This window comes from Grampus griseus (genome assembly GCF_964374135.1).
Source record: "Grampus griseus genome assembly, chromosome: 17".
In the NCBI taxonomy this organism is placed as follows: Eukaryota; Metazoa; Chordata; class Mammalia; order Artiodactyla; family Delphinidae; genus Grampus; species Grampus griseus.
Genome location: NC_139011.1, coordinates 20568971 through 20585660, shown reverse-complemented (window position 1 = coordinate 20585660; position 16690 = coordinate 20568971). Strand labels below are relative to the sequence as shown.

The following is a 16690-nucleotide window of genomic DNA, read 5'->3' as shown; positions in this document are numbered from 1 at the left end:
ATCATGCAGGTCTGGAAGGTTTACACCATTGAAGATACCATAGTTACTATAGAAAAAGCTGTGAAAGCCATCACACCTGAAATAATAAATTCCTGCCGGAGAAAACTGTGTCCAGATGTTGTGCATGACTTCACAGAATTTACAACAGAGCCAGTGGAGGAAATCAGGAAAGAGACTGTAGATGTGGCAAAGGGGGGTCGGGGGTGTGTAAAGGGTTTCAAGATATGGATCTTGGAGAAATTCAAGAGCTAACGGACACCACACCAGAGGAATGACCAGAAGTCAACCTGGTGGAGATGGGCACTTCTGAACCAGTGCCAGACGACGAGGCAGAAGATGTAGAAGCAGCAAAGCGAGGAGACAAATGGACGTTTAGACAATCCGGCAGCAGGGCTCTGGTTACTCAAGACTGCTTCTGACTTCTTTTATGACACGGACCCTCCCATGATACGGCACTGAAATGAAATCAGATGGTGGAAGAAGGACTGGTATCATATAGAAATATCTTTAGTCAAATGAAAAAGTAAAAAAGTCAGACAGAAATTAGGACGTATTTCCATAGAGTTACACCGAGTGTGCCTGCCTCTCCTTTCTCCCCGTCTGCTCCTGAATCTCCTCCACCTCTGCCACCACTGAGAAAGCAAGACCAACCCCTTCTCTTCCTGCTTCTCCTCAGCCCGCCCAGGGTGAAGGGACAAAGAAGAAGACCTTTATGATGATCTACTTCTACTTCACGAGTAGTAAATAATGATCATACCATACAGTTAATAAACGTATTTGTGTGTGTGTGTGTGGATGTCTTCATGTGAAAATCTAACAAATGTTCGGCAAGGACTGTATGAGGTGTTTCTGCGTCATCATCATCACTGCCTAAGTATCCATTTGAACATATGTGCAACACTTGAAGTGTGTGTGTGTGTATATATATATATATATATATATACTTTAAAAAAAAAGAAAAACACTTACCTGCGATGATAGGCTGATACGTAGTTTCTCCAATTTTGAGAGAGAAGCATACTATACAGTAAGGTGAGTCTCTGAAAGCCAAGTTATAAGGCAGTAAGAAAACTAACATATTAATTTTATATTAAATATCACTTACCTTATGTCTACGCAAGGATCTGCGGAGTTGCCTTGCGCTTGGTGGGGGTCCCATGAACCTGAGGGAGATTTTTCTTAACTTTCTTGTCTCGCCTCTAGCCTTTGGTTGGCCACTGCCATGCACTCGGTGGAGGTTCAGTGGATCTTGAAGGGGGCTCTCTGTGTACTTCAGGAGGGATCTCTCTCAGCCTCCCTGCTTTTCCCTCCTACCTTCAGTGGGCCACTGCCTTGCACTGTTATGGTTCTCTACATCTCAGGATGGAAGGGATTCTCTCGGTGTCCCTGCCCTTCCCTTAGGTATTGGTGGGCCACTACCTTCTACCCAGTGAAGATCCAGTGTGCCTTATGGGGATTTCTCTCAATCCTTCTGTTCTGTATTCAGCATTCAGTTTCCTGCTACATACAGCTGGTGAGGATCTCATGGTAAAGAACTGGTAGATGGGCACAAATCAGCACGTGACTGGGTCCCCTAGGAGTCTGAACCCCTCATACCAGCCCACACATGGCCACTAAAAGTTTATGAGCAGCACACCTGGTTTCTCCTTACCCCACTCTCTGATGGAGTAACATTCTGGTGTTGCTAGAATGAAAGCAGCCATGGGATACTCTTCTCCTAGGAACGGATTATCTCTTCCTAAGATTTAGTTCATTTAACTTTCTTTGCATCTTCACCTCTCTGTCAGGCTTTAAATTACCATGATATTGTAACTTATCGGACTTGTACTCATTGCAAAGATGAGTGTGACAATCTTTTGCAACTTTCTACGTCCTAACCAGAAATGAAAGTTAATTTTTCCATTTCAAAAGTCTTTAGAGCCAGATCTTTCCTACAGATTTTGAAAAGCACATGCTTTCCGCTACCCTCTGCATACTTTCTCTGGTAAGTGCAGTAGAATCAGATATGACCCTCAATTCCAGTGTTTTGCACTGAAACTTTTGCATTAGGAGCAAAGAAAATGCGACTCAAGGGAACTATTATTATTACTTACGTACTTTACTTTTTGCTGGGAATACATGCTGTTAGCCAAGCAGTCATCCTGAGCTGAACCAACCAAATCTTTGTGTTACGATGATGTCTTTCATACAGATCTAGGCTCTCATTTTCCCTCTGTACATACTTCGGATGGAAGGTGTTTAGGTCCATGTCCCTTTGTAAGTAGTGCCCTTTCTACTCTTTTCTGTTAAATTGCTACTTATTTCTTAAGATCTCACTTAAATGCACATCTTCAATGAAGTCTCCCTCGAGATATGCTAAACGACTACTCTCCAACACATCTACCCTTGCTATATCGTTAGTGTGATCCTTACTGAAGTATATTATGCACATAATGCTAAAGGAAAGATGGTACCTCCTTCTTTTTTTTTTTTTTTAAGATTGTTTGATGTGGACCATTTTAAACTTTTTATTGAATTTGTTACAATATTGCTTCTGTTTTATGTTTTGGCTTTTTGGCCGTGAGGCATGTGGGATCTTAGCTCCCAGACCAGGGATTGAACCCACACCCCCTACATTGGGAGAGGAAGTCTTAACCACTGGACTGAAGGGGAAGTCCTGGTACCTCCTTCTTAAAAGTGCCAATACACGATCTGGAACTGGGTCTCAATGACCTGACGGGTACATAACTCCCCTGGAGTCAGGATAAAGGGTGGGATCAGCGTCATACAAATCATAGAACCTAAGAGGGAAGGAGGGCTGCGTTCCCCTAAAGAAAAGCAAGCTGATACTGGAAGAGAAGACTCGTCAGCTGCCAGGGAGAATGATATTTAAAATGCTTTTTATTAAAACTTAATTGATGTGGATATTGCCAGAAGGAAGAAGCCAATATTTGAGAAGGAAGCTTTATTTTAACTCCCTGTTTCAACCTAAAGACAAGATATAAGGCACATGTCATCTACAACAAATTTTTCCAACATCCAACAAGAGGGCTAGTACCAATAAATTTGTCCCTCCAGAAGAATAATATTCAACTTTTTTTTTTAACAACTGAAGATTACTCTTTGTTATTTTGCTTCCATGGACCCCATTTTTAAAAACATTTTAGCTGCCAAATTGCAATTATTATGATTTTTTTTCTAGATAGTTTTTATTGGGTTAATTGAAATTTGCTTTCAGTAGCCATTATCATATATTGAAATATCTTGTGACTATGCAGCAAACATCTCTAAAATGTTTATAACATTTGACTTGCCAATTTTATGTCTATGATTTATCCTAAAATAATGGTCATGGGTGTGAACGAAGATTTGTCTTTAAGAATATATACCACAGCATGGATGACATTGATCAAATGATGTTTACAGTATTTACCACATAATTGTAAGAAACTTAATACCTAAATATCCAACAGTTAGGAATTAGGTAAAAAAAAAATATGGAATAGTCATTCAATGGCGTTCTATGCATCCATTACAATTTGATTATTTGAGATGATTTAATGCATGGAAATATGTTCACTATATATTAAATTTTTAAAAGCATGTTATGAAACAACGTGTATATATGGATCTTTGCGGAACAGTTAAAATAGCCTCCAAGTCCCCTCTTCATAGTTTAACTTTTTTCATCTACTCGAAGATGGAATGATCTGGTCCTATCTGATTAAATATGCATTTTAAGTTTGTTTCACAAGTAAATTTAGCCAAGGAAACCAGGTTATTTGCAGTTCAGTTTGGAACAGAAATCCAAACTTGGCAAATAATTTACATATTGGCAAGAGCATGTTTTCTTTCTTAATATAATTGAAGCCACCAGGAAAAAAACGATAATAATTGGCACCCAAACTTCATTTTTGTCCTGAGCTACCTCAACTATATTCCATTAAATGAGAATAAAAATGATCCCTCAAAGTTCAGCCAGAAAATGAAAACTCAACTTTGCATAATTTGCACTGATGGATTGCCCATTCCCGGATGCTAGGATGATTTCATGATGATAGACATTAAAACATGATTGCAATCGAAAACAAGGGGTGCCTGTGACACTAGAAAAACAAGTTTGTTAGTATTAACGTCCTAAACATTAAACTAAGAACGTTTCCTCTTTAACAGGCTAAGGAAAAGATTCCTAAAGTAAACCATTTTGGAAAAATATTGACTAATAGTAATAGCTAAGAGTTATATCCTTCTTATTATATACCGTGTGCTATTCTAAGAACATCTTATTGATTAACGCACTTACTCCTCATGAGAACCCTATAAGGTATAGACCAGTACTAATCTGAGGAAATCAAGGCAGAGAGGAAAGGTAATTTCTGTAAGGTCACAGAACTACCAAGAGGCAGAATCAGGATTCAAACCCAGGTAGTTAGCTGTGTTCCAAAACTGAGACCTTACATAGCACACTTGGGCAGTTCATCTAAGTGAGATCAAAAGGAAATAAAAACCTTGAATCCACTGCAGTAGGGACGTGTCTTCACTGTATCCTCCAAAGCATAGTTGAGCCTCAAACAGTAGGCAACGTAGCCTAATTTGTTCCCCCTATGTTCTGAGTTCCTGCAAATCAGAGAGTCAGTACAATGTTAGGGGAGACCAATGCAGAATGACTCAGGTGTCCACAAATAACTTCTGGTTTTCTCTTGTCATGAGTAGACCTGGTGGAAATGCTCAGATGATAAAGCAACACCATCTTTGATTTATCAAGTAGGTTTGCTCAAGGTATTTTTGCACCCTACGGCACGTGTTGAAACATCTGTGAGGCTGGGTTGGACCGAATTTAAAAGCTGCTTCTCATTTGTCCTCACACTTGGGAATGATTTTTACACCATCATCCGTCACGTTGTGAGGCCAGATTGTACAAAGTAGCGCTGTCACAACCAAGTTCCAGTTTGGAACCTGGGACTTGGCAAACCTCTTTCTGAGTCTCCTCTGCTGACTGGCCTTAGACATGCCTTGTCTGACCTCAGCCTGACTTCTTTCTCTCTTGCTTGGGAACAAGAAGTAGGATTTCTTCATCGTTATTCCTTCGGATGCACATAGAACAGTGTTCTATATACAGTAGTTGTTCAGAAAATATTTGTCAATTAATATTCTGAAGTCACCATTTTAGCCACCATTCAGATGGACAAACTAAAATATTGAACATATAACCTGATTGATGTCTTAAAACAAATCAACACCCCCAAGCGCAATTTGGGATTTGCTTCTCTGCAAATACGTGAAGCTGGTGACTGATATCCTTTCTCTAAAAATGTCCAAAGAAAGAGGGTGGAAGGAAGGAGAGGAGAGCCCCCAAAAGGAGAGATGATAGAGTGGAATGAGGTTTATTACTGTCATAAAATCTTACTACAGCGGTCCTGAATCAGGGAGCTGCATTCACGCCTGGAGCCATTTGTAAATTCTTTTGAGAAATGCCAGTCTAATAAATGCTTTGCCAGCCAGTAATTCATGAGCCCTATGCAGCAGTTGAAACCAAAGGGGGTAATGGCCACAGCTGTCAGGCTCCAGATGCTCTGGGTCCTGGCCCTGCCACGTTGTCCCAGTGTCCATGTGGAGGAACATTGAGAACTGGGCATATCACCACTTTTCACCCTGGCCTGCTTGCAACAGTACCAGCTGCATGTGGCCTGGGAGATGGTAGCTGCTGGCAGCACCATGTTCCCCAGGAGGCTGAGTGCTGGGCTGCAGCCAGGCTGCAAGAGTTGGACCTCCACGCAGCGCACGTGGTCCAACTTCATCTTCCAAACTCCCCCAGAATCTCCACACGAGCTTTGTGTTCCCCAGCACATCGAATCCTCCTTAGAACTGACATCTTTCTGTAGTCAACAGAAAAGATGAAATGAAAACCACGCAGATGAAAAGTCATGTCATTTATTAATAATGTCTCTCTTTTTTTTTCTTCTATAAATTGGAAGGAAAAATTTTTTGGTGACACTCTCTATAAAATAATCTATCTCGGATGGTAAAACCCAGACATAAAGTTACACAGGTCAGTGAAGTAAATCAAGATCCATGGCTTTGTATTTTCTCACAGGCTCTCGCTCACACACACACTTCAGGGCTTAATTGCACTAACTCATTAATTGTCTGTAACAAATGGGGAAAACACTTCAGAAAAGACCTGTGGTGATACTACAAAAACATTGGCAACATATTAGAAAACTGTCCCAAATGTACATCGTATACAAAATAAGGTATACTTTTTCTTTTCTTTACAACTTGCCACCTAAAATAGTTCCAGTTTTCCATATCTTTCTTCCACCCCTCAACATATCCTATACATATTTTTCTCTCAAAATAAATATACAAGGTTCATTACATGGTAACCAGGTCATCTGCATGGCCCTAATTTTAGTAATAATTACAACCAAAAGGAAAGGGATGTATTCCTATAAGAGGAGAACAGCGAACTATTGCAGAAATCAAATGGCCTTTGAGGTCTAAAAGGCAAATCATTACAAAAATAGAGTGACGGAAAGGCTAGCTTGACTTGATTTTAAACAAGGGTGAGACCCTGCTAATCTGCCGGCTTTCTTGATGGTTCCCACCCGTTTCTTTCCCAGAGGATATTACAGCCTCCCTCACCTATTTAATTGGGCAAAATCTGGGTAGCTCTTGATATGGAACATCCTGGAACTTCATATTAGTGACAACTACAGTCAATCCCTGCTAAGTAAAAATCATGGAAATAAAATCCTTTGATTTTTGGAAAGGGGGAAAAGGGGAGATGGTTTTCAGGAGTCACCTTTATTATCAAGAATATATTGTAGGGACTTCCCTTGTGGTCCAGTGGCTAAGACTCTGCACTCCCAATGTAGGGGGCCTGGGTTAGAGCCCTGGTCAGGCAACTGGATCCCACGTGCTGCAACTAAGGTTCGCATGCCACAGCTAAAGACCCCGCATGCTGCAACTACAGATCCCACAGGCTGCAACTAAGACCCAGCACGGCCAAAAAAAAGACGATACTGTAAATAGCAGCTTTTCTAGCCACAGCTTCTGGACAGCGTTACTGAATTGACGGGTGAGATGGTGTTCTTAGGATGCTCGATCCCATTCTTTTAAAGTAGGATTGGAGTCAAGGAGTAATTGACTGTGTACTTGCTGAAGTTCTAAGACAGAAGGAGGCAAGTTCGGCACAGTCTGGTATTAATACCTATTCACTGAGAACTCAAGTCAGAACAACTATGTCCCCCTCAATCATGCCTGAGAGAATGAGGCCAGCAGTGAAAGCTTTCTTGGTTAAATCTGGCCAAGAATGACAAAGCCACCCGAAAGGTTCTTGTCCATCATCACTGCCAATGGAAACAAGGTAAAGGAATTCAGCAACTGAAGCCCTGTACTGGCTGTGCAGCAATGACCTTAACTATTAGAAGACAGGACATTTTAATTTGAGAGTTCATGGTAATAACGGGTCCTTTTTAAAAGTGGAGCTCTCAGAGACCTAAGGGAACATAAGACACTTTCAGGTCTGGGAAGTTTGCCTCGGCTTTTGCATCCATAATTCAGCTGGTCCAGCAAGTCTTATTCAGATTCTAAGCTGCTGGGCTGCCTTCTCCTTACTCCCACTCTTTAAACAGGTTTGATGAATATTTCTTTACTTCTTAAATCAAGAGCTCTTTTTTCCCCCCCAATAGTATCTAGATCTATTCACATTCATTCAGCTCACCCCTGATAATTAAAGTTCAGTAACCTTTATGAAAGGCTACCAGCATAATATCCCTTCAAGTACCCAGGTTTCCAGAATCGTTAAAGTAAAGGCTAACATAGCCTACTATAAATGAAAAACAAAAATCACTCCAAAAGAAAAATTGAAGGAAGCAATTGAATTGATCCTTCTTTGAGCACCATCTGGAACAAGAAAAAATTAATGTGTAATGCACATAAAATTCCACCTAGCAGATATTCCACTTCTTCTGAAGCATCCTCTTGCAAAGTGTGCCAATATGATGTGTCCAGGTAGGCCTACCTAGCTAGGTTATCTTTTGTGACATGACTACAATGATTATTTCATGGATTTTTCTCTACAGCCTCAATTTTGGGTCATTTTGTTGTTTTCAACAAAGGTGATATGGTTCATGTATATGTAAACTTGATTTGTATAAGCCGTTTTGCATGAACACCTAAGTCAGCTTTAAAAAAATTATTTTTAAGATCATACATCCTAATGTGGAGCTGGAAAAAGATATTGTGCGGAAATCATAAGTGGCCGAGGCCTCTATGGAGTTTCTGCATGAAATTCATTACATGGTTGGCAGGCACTGTACTCTCTGGTCTTGGCTTCTTCACAGCTCATGTTGGCTGACTTCGGGACTCCTGGTTATCATTGAAGTTGACTGAGATATAACTCCTGACGTCCTACAGAGATGGCTATGATTTGTCAACTTGCTGCAGTGAAATACAACTCTTGCCTAAGTGAATTAAAATTACATCTTACTGTTGGGCCTTGCTGATTTGCTAAGCATTGTTCTATTCCCAGACGTAGGTTCAAAATGGGAAAAGAACATACTGGCCAGCATTCCAAAGAGATGTGCTCTGAGAATGACATAAAATAAAACCTTGGAGATTTCAAGTGGCTGAAAAGTATGTCAGACCCTGTTCTCATTTATAATTACCATCTTTTTTTTTTTTTTCCACATAACATACATTGTTTGTGGAGAATATGCCCTGTGAGTTTTGTGATATCTCAAAACAGTTCCCTGAATCCATTCATGTGACTGACTGGTACAATGAAGGACACAGATCTGCAAGCCAAGACGACAACATGAGTCGCAAGTCGGCTTGGGGGTCATTTAACAAAAACATCACATTCATTTTTGCAAAGGAGAAAGATACAAGAATAATTTGGCACACCTAAATAATTAAATACAAACTTGCAAAGGCCAGATGAATAAGGATTAACTGCTAACCTTTTAAGTTGCTGAGTGTTGCAACTTAAACAGCATGAAACCTATTTGGGCATTTTATAGAAGGAAACGAGTGCAAGCACCATGGACCTAAGAATTATTTTTCAATAAATACTTAAGAGATAGTCATATCCACTTAGCAGAAAATGTCACATGTATGAGAGTGGGCTCAGGCTGGGTCAAATTGGATAAGAGAGAGATTTAGGGAGCTCTTCTGAGTCACCAGGCTGCAGAGAAAAGCCCGTCTTTCATTGAAGTTCATTGCCTGTGTACCACTCACAACACAGAATCAGGACATGTGGGCTCTGGTCCTTGCTGTCACTAGGTAGCATATTGAGTCATCTCTCCAGTGCTCAAAGCTCTCTCCCTCCTTGCATGCTCTTTGAAAGTTCCTTTCTCACTTCCAGATGTCTATAAAACAAGGATGAGTTAAAGTCTCCTGGATTTACGGTTTCCACTGACCTAAGCCAGGCACTTGAACATAATTCTGTGATGAGACTTTCTTCTAACCCAATGCTGGAAACACATTTATGAGATGCATGAGAGTTTAGGGGCAAAAAGAAAAAAAAGAATTAAAGTGCTTCTTGTTTATTCAGCATAAGAGGACCCAATAATGTCTTTCTCTTCTTTATTCTCTCTTGCCTCTTCCAAGTAGAAGCAAGTGTCTAATCTCAGAAGTCTCCATCTTTTATAATGGAGTTAAGGGATATATATATTTTTTCAGTTTGTAATTGCAATTTTATAATGATCAGAAGCTCAAAGCAGCATTTCCAGGGATAGAAATGTTCTTTTTAACAAGAAGCACGACTAAACTACAGATTCTACAGATATAAAAATTAAAATGAAAGAAAACAGTATTCACATTTGTTTCTGATTATTTTGTTTGCCAGATTCTCGTTCAAAACACTGTTTGGCTAAAAGTGGTATCAGGGTCCCAACGGTGAGATACACCCTCCGTTTACTTCTCAGCAATCCTCCAGTTCAATGGTGGGAATGTCAACATTATTACTTCTTCTTCAATAGAGAAGCTTCTGAAACGAGGTTTTCACAACCATGAAAAGAGCTTGTCTTGTGACTCCTGCCGAGCCAACGATATACTCATTCTTCCTTTGCCTTGAAACCAAAGCCTTTCCCCAGCCCTAAGCAGACGTGTGTCAGTGGTTGAATGTGTCATCTAACCCACCCCCGTGAAAAGCACTAGGTTACTATTGTGGGTCAATACTTCCATCTCACTAATATGCTGGTGGATTGCTTGCATGGTTCCTTGTGTAAACTGAACATTTCTTAAGTACACTAGCGTTTTCTTGGTACTAACTTCCCGCAAGCCCGCAATGAAAAAGATGATCATCTTTATCTCAAACATAAAGTTTTCAGTTAGAACTGTCTACCTGGAGGTCATTATACTTCTTCTCATGCAGCAACATTTTAGAGATAAAAGTTCAAGTGGATCTGCAAATTCAAAATGGAAAACAATTTGCTCTGGCAAAGCTGAGTCATGAACTCGTCTTAGTTATGCTTGGCTATTTCTTGACATGGGGTAGAGTGACTTATGGTTTTTTCCATGAAGTCCGAGCTTTTCGAAACTGCAGGGCACCCCGCGTGAGCGACGGCAATGCTGTCTGTGAAAGAGGAGTAGCAGCTCTGAAATATCCACAACCAACACAATTTTGATTAAAGAAAGAACTCTGGTTTTTAATAGTTTTGATCATTAAAAAAGTTTAAACCTGCATAGCAATCATTTCAAAAATAATTATTTAATGTTCCATAATTAAACTGTACACAACCTAGTCTTGGGACATAGAAGCCAGTGAGGTGAATCTGGGGCAGTCCTGTGCAGTCCCACGAGTCAGGAGTAGAGTTTCCATTGGCCTTTTTATTTTCCTTTATATTCTTTTTTTTGTCACTTTGATCATTTTAGTTTATTTGGATACTTGGCACAATCTAGCTCCGCTGCTGAGCGGATGTGCACGGGGAAGAGAGAGCCGCTGACCCCATCCTCTGGCCCTTCTTGCTCCCCTCCCCCGACTCGGCCAGGTTCCTCAAAGTCGCTCGATGTCTCGGTATTTCTTCCGCAGAATAGAGACCTGGTCTTTAAAGAGGACGGGGTCGAGCCTCATCTGAGAGTGGATCAGCGGCATGTAGCCAAACCAGCTGGCAAACGTATTCATGCAGCTCTGTCGCTGGGCAAAGTGGTCAGGGTCAGCCCAGCGGGAAGCCCGAGAGGTCTGGGGAAAGGGAGAGAAAGAAGGAAGACGATGAGACAGGTGCCAGGTGAGATGGACACACGGCCGAAAACGAAGTCAGGCTTAACGGGCACGCAGTAGGGCTCAGGGTCTGGCCTGGCCACCACGCGGCCCCATCCACGTGCCTGGTGGAGACGCAAGCATGGGTCCGGATTTTCAGCCTCGCCAGAAGATCTTCCCGAGACCTGCCATGTTTCCCAACGCCCCAAACATACAAAGATCCATAGGGACTGACACATTCTCTGGTCCATGAAACTGCTGTGGTCACTAAACATAAAACTTTTCTTCGCAATTGGGAGCAAATGCGATGACTAATAATGTATTTATGGTTTCACAGATAATTTTCTGAAACCCCCCTGTTAATTTGGTTGATTCTGGGTAAGTAGAAAGATGGCTGCCGTCTCTTCAGCTCTCCATGTTGACCCTAAGGTTGGTTAAATATTTTTAGACCATTTAAATGACTGACATTGATTTAAAAGAATGCCTTAAGTGACTTGATTGCTGAAATTTAAATAGATCAACTAAGCATAATGTCTTTAAAATCGTGTTTTTATGAAACAAGGAAAAGGTGGGCTGCCCAATTATGTCGGAAAAAACCCACAAACTCATTTATGTCAATAGGCCGCTGTTCAACGGTGTATATATATGTATGTATGTGTGTGTGTGTGTGTGTGTAATGTGTTTGCATCCTCATGCATTGTTAGAAAATACTTTCACAGGAAGGTACATTTTGCTGTGAGAATCACTGAGTCACTTCAAAACCACAAGTGTCAACATGCTTGAAAGAAAGCATCGAAGGTAAATACAAATGTCAAGTTATCTCGGAGCAGCAGAACAACGAACAAAACACTCTTTGTAAAGTGCTTTCATGAGCTCATTTGAGCTTCGCAGCAACCTGGTCGAGTTATCTACCCAGGTAATAACATCTCTGCCGTACAGATGAGGAAGCAGGTTCAAGGAAGTTAAAATTGTTTGTTCAGGGCTAGAAGGGGCAGAACTCAGGTTTCATTCTTTACCTTTTGTACCAGAGGAACTCTGCTTGGTAAATCAGAGAGAGCATCAAATTAAGCTGACCAGTTGAGTCCATATCAGAGCCGGAAGTCCCAAAGGTACCTCCATTTTTCTCCTAATTTGGGATGAGCTTGCAGGCCATTTCTGATTGGTCCACTTATTCCCAAAGGGCTAGACCCACTACATCCCGGTGAGTGCTCACATCCTCAAAGGGAAACACTGTCAAGAGCCTAAGCTCATTCTTATTCTCTTACAAATGAAAAAAAAAAAAAAACAGTCCAAGTGAATCATTCAAGTCTCTTTTTTGCCTCTTGATTTTAACATTTATTTTGGGTCAACCAACATATTACAGAAGATATCTTTCCTGTGTTATAAAGGCATAATTTGAGAGCACGATATCCATTTACTTCACCAGTCACACAAACATTCAATAAACTAGTGTATATGATGGGAAGAAGGGGGCAAATATAGCACATACCTAGCTAGATACGTCTAGTTAGACCTAAGCCTAAATTTAGATTTGTTCCAAAAGATGTGTAAAGTCACTAGAAATATTGGTTTGGTAGAATTAGGCAAATCTAGCCCCCGCTCGCCGCAACTAGAGAAAGCCCGCGCGCAGCAACGAAGACGCAACGCAGACAAAAATAAATAAATAAAATAAATTAAAAAAAAAAAAAAAACAATAAAATGTATTTAAAAAAAAAAAAAAAGAATTAGGCAAATCTATGAAAAGAGTAAAAAACCAACCCCTAAGAAACCATACGCTATGAGTTCCACCCCTAATTTGTGTATAACCTCAGGGGAGTCCAGAGGACTCTGAGTTAACAACATTAAAGGAATGGTGTATCTTTAAATGAGATAATAAATATGAATATGCATGGGTACTCAATACATTTTGCTTGAATTTGAAAAGTCTTTCAGTCTTAAAAATGACAAATTCTTGTAAATCCTCTCGCCTGTCCTTTTAGTAGTTAGAGGGAAATAGAATTTTCTACTAGATTCTTTGCTTTGTCCAGTACCTAGTACCTAGACCAATGCCTGATAACCTGTACATATTTGGTAAATATTAAATTATTAAATTTTATAAACTTAAAATCCTGTAAATTTTTTGCTTTTACTAAATTCAGTGAATGAAAAACCATCAATTGTGTTAACATGAGGCCTGGTTACATTTTCCTCTGCAGAAGCTGGATTTATATGTGATTTTCAATAACTGTTAGAACAAGGTACATGGAAAACCCCCCAAATTGAACTGATATAACTACATAAGTATGTCCGTTTAGGCTGACTCAAATCCTGCTGGATTCTCCATGATTTCACTTGGGTAGATCTAAATGGTCTAATGGTTTTTGATTTCGTACATAGAGTACTGGGCTCTGTCCAAGATGAATAAAAGGACGCTGAGCTCTAGAAGAATAAATAGTGGAAGAAACAGAGGCCGGGATTCAATTCCAGGTTGTCTCTAATCCTGGGTGACTTCTGGCAATATGCTTAAATTCTCTGGGTCCTAGTTTTCTTACTTGTAAAAAGAGAAAGATTATATTTTGCTGAAAGTATCTTTAGCAGTAATCATTTGTGACCCAACACTGTATTTTACTTTGGCAAATGCTTTCATACGTCTGACCTCAACGCTGTGAGGCAGATTTCACCATTTCCATTTTAAAGACGAGACAATTGAGTTTTGGAAGGTAACTGACTTGCCTACAGCAACCAAGTGCTGGCTCTAGAACTGAAAACCAAGTACTATGACTCCTCATCTGCCTCCACAATGTGCATCCGACTCAAGAGCAGCCATTAGGAGGCTGTGTTGAGAGCATTACTAGCCACTCAATAAAACACCTAAAATAAACTTGCATAAATTCTCTTTAGGTCTTTAACTCTGGAGAAGAGACGTCTTTCTTATGCCACCTGGTAGGCCACATGAGCGCTTTTATTTCTTTATTCAACTTTTTTGAAGTAAAAATGTTGTGTTAGTTTCAGGTGTACAGCAAAGTGATTCAGTTATACAGATATATATTCTTTTTTAGATTCTTTTCCATTATAGGTTATTACAAGATACTGAGTAGTGTTCACTGTGCTAGACAGTAGGTCCTTGTTATTTACCTATTTTATATAGTGTGTGTATCTGTTAATCCTAAACTCCTAATTTATCTCTCCCCACACCCACTATCCCCTTTGGTAACCACAGTTTGTTTTCTATGTCTGTGAGTCTACTTCTGTTTTGTAAATAAGTTCATTTGTATCATTTTTTAAGATTCCACATATAAGCAATATTATATGATATTTGTCTTTCTCTGTCTGACTTACTTTACTTAGTATGATAATCTCTAGGTCCATCCATGTTGCTGCAAATGGCATTATTTCATTCATTTTCATGGCTAATATTCCATTGCATATATATATATATATATATATATATATATATATATATATATATATATATATATAAAATGTCACATCTTCTTTATCCATTCATCTGTCGATGGACACCTAGGTTGCTTGCATGTCTTGGTTTTTGTAAACAGTGCTGCTATGAACATTGGGGTACATGGGTATTTTCGATTTAGAGTTTTCTCTGGATGTATGCCCAGGAATGAGACTGCTGGATCATATGGTAACTCTATTTTTAGTTTTTTAAGGAACCTCCATACTTTTCTCCATAGTGGCTGCACCAATTTAGACAGCTTTTATACTCTTGACATAAAGATACTCTTGACTTACATCTTCCCAATTACCCACGCCCAAACATACACTCCCTCAGAGCTTTTGCATGTGGTTTGTTTCCTGATATCTTCTCATTATGCTTCCTAGAGGAACAGTGAGTCCTCATTACCTCAGACTGAGTCACCAGTGAGCAAAGCAAGGGGGGAGAGTTCTCCTTCTCTTACCTGTCCCATCATTGTCTCCTTATACTGTTTCTTCTGGGTCACTTTGATTGGAGGCAATTTTGTCACAGCAGACACCAGGAAATTCATGAGTATGTCCTCACAGTTGGCCAGCTGGTCCACCATGTTCTTCAGGCTGGCTGGCAGGTAATGGGTGTAAAGGTAGTGATAATATCTGTACAAACCAAAGACAGGTTTCAGCAGGGGCCATCATTATAAAATAACAGGTGGTCTTCTTTGTCAGAAACCACATACTCATTCTTTGAATCCCTAAACATATCATGGTTGATGATGATGATGACAATTGTCATTTATATGGTATATACTATATACCAGGTAATGTTCTAAAGTACTTTACAAGAAATGCCTCATCTAATCCTTAGAAGAAACCTATGATGTAGGTACTACAGATAAGGAAACAAGGTACAGAGAAACACACAGATGGAGCTATTGCTTGCCCAGGCTAACTTTAATATCAGGCTGGTTGGTTAGAAACCGAATACTTAGATGGCAGGAGAAGTTACTTACATGTGATCCACATATCATTACAAGTTGCTTTACAATTTTAATTATTGGTTTAATCAGAACTGTATTCAATACTATCCCATAACTCTGAGTTCAACAGTATAACCATTCCATTTTTTCTGGCCTGTAAGCCATGTGTTTCAACACTGTTAGAGCAAAACCCCAATCAATCTGGTGGTCAATCATTATGGAGAACCCACAATTTATTTGAGTTATTTCTCACCCTAGTATTTTTTTTGGAGGAATATATAGCATATGTTTATTGGAAAAATCATTTGAATGAATTTGATTCACTGAATGGTGGTGGCGGGAAGAAAGAGGTGGAGTCTTGAGATCAAAATTCAGTCACCCTAAATGCTTATACCTTGTGCATTTCCAACTCCATCCTTGAGATGACAGGATTCTCTATTTTTTTACTAAAGAAGACCAGGTTAAGATTGGTGTGTTCACCTGACTAAGGAGGGGATTTCAATAATGATTGAGTCAGGACCATCAGCCTTCTACACTCATGAATTTGGCCATCTTACCTGAGTCTCCTAGCTTTAAAGACCAAATCTATGCAAACAGCTCCCAAATTTATATCTCCATCCCTGACTTTTTCAACACACTCTTTTAAATGTCCCTACATGCCCAAGACTGAACTCCTGTATTTTCCCTAATACCTATTCCATCTGCGCCTTTCCCCAACTCTGTTGCTGGCTTACTACTCTATACTTCTAGCTCTTCAGGTCAAAAACCCTAAGAGTCATCAAACTCTGTACCCAATCTGTCAGGACATCATGCTGGAGCATCTTCAAAATATGCCCACAATCTGATCACTACCTTCCCACGTCTGTTGCTCACTTCCTGACCCAGGCTCCATCATCTCTTGCCTAGATAACGTCAGTCACCTCCTAATAAGTCTCCCTGCTTCTCCCCTGGCCCCCTTATAGTCTATCTTCACCACAGCCTTCACAGTAGATGCCTAAAACATAAGAAGGATTGCTCTGCTCACACCCCTGCACCGGCTCCCCACGTAACTTAGAAGACTGTCAAGTCCTCATGATGGAAAGTAGGGTCCTGCATCTGGGATCCCATGACCTCT

The 16690-nt window shown here is 40.1% G+C and overlaps 1 protein-coding gene across 1 annotated transcript in view; it reads right to left on the bottom strand.

Annotated features, from left to right (window-relative positions):
* Positions 1–10616: 10616 nt before the first annotated feature.
* EXT1 (exostosin glycosyltransferase 1) overlaps positions 10617–16690 on the bottom strand; it is a 292671-nt gene continuing 286597 nt past the window's right edge. Inside the window, exons 10-11 of the mRNA XM_082675100.1 lie at positions 15085–15256; positions 10617–11167 (exon numbers count right to left, since the gene is read on the bottom strand). Of these exons, the coding sequence (XP_082531226.1) occupies positions 10982–11167; positions 15085–15256 (358 nt within the window). The 3' untranslated portion in view covers positions 10617–10981. The remainder of the gene's footprint in view (positions 11168–15084; positions 15257–16690) is intronic.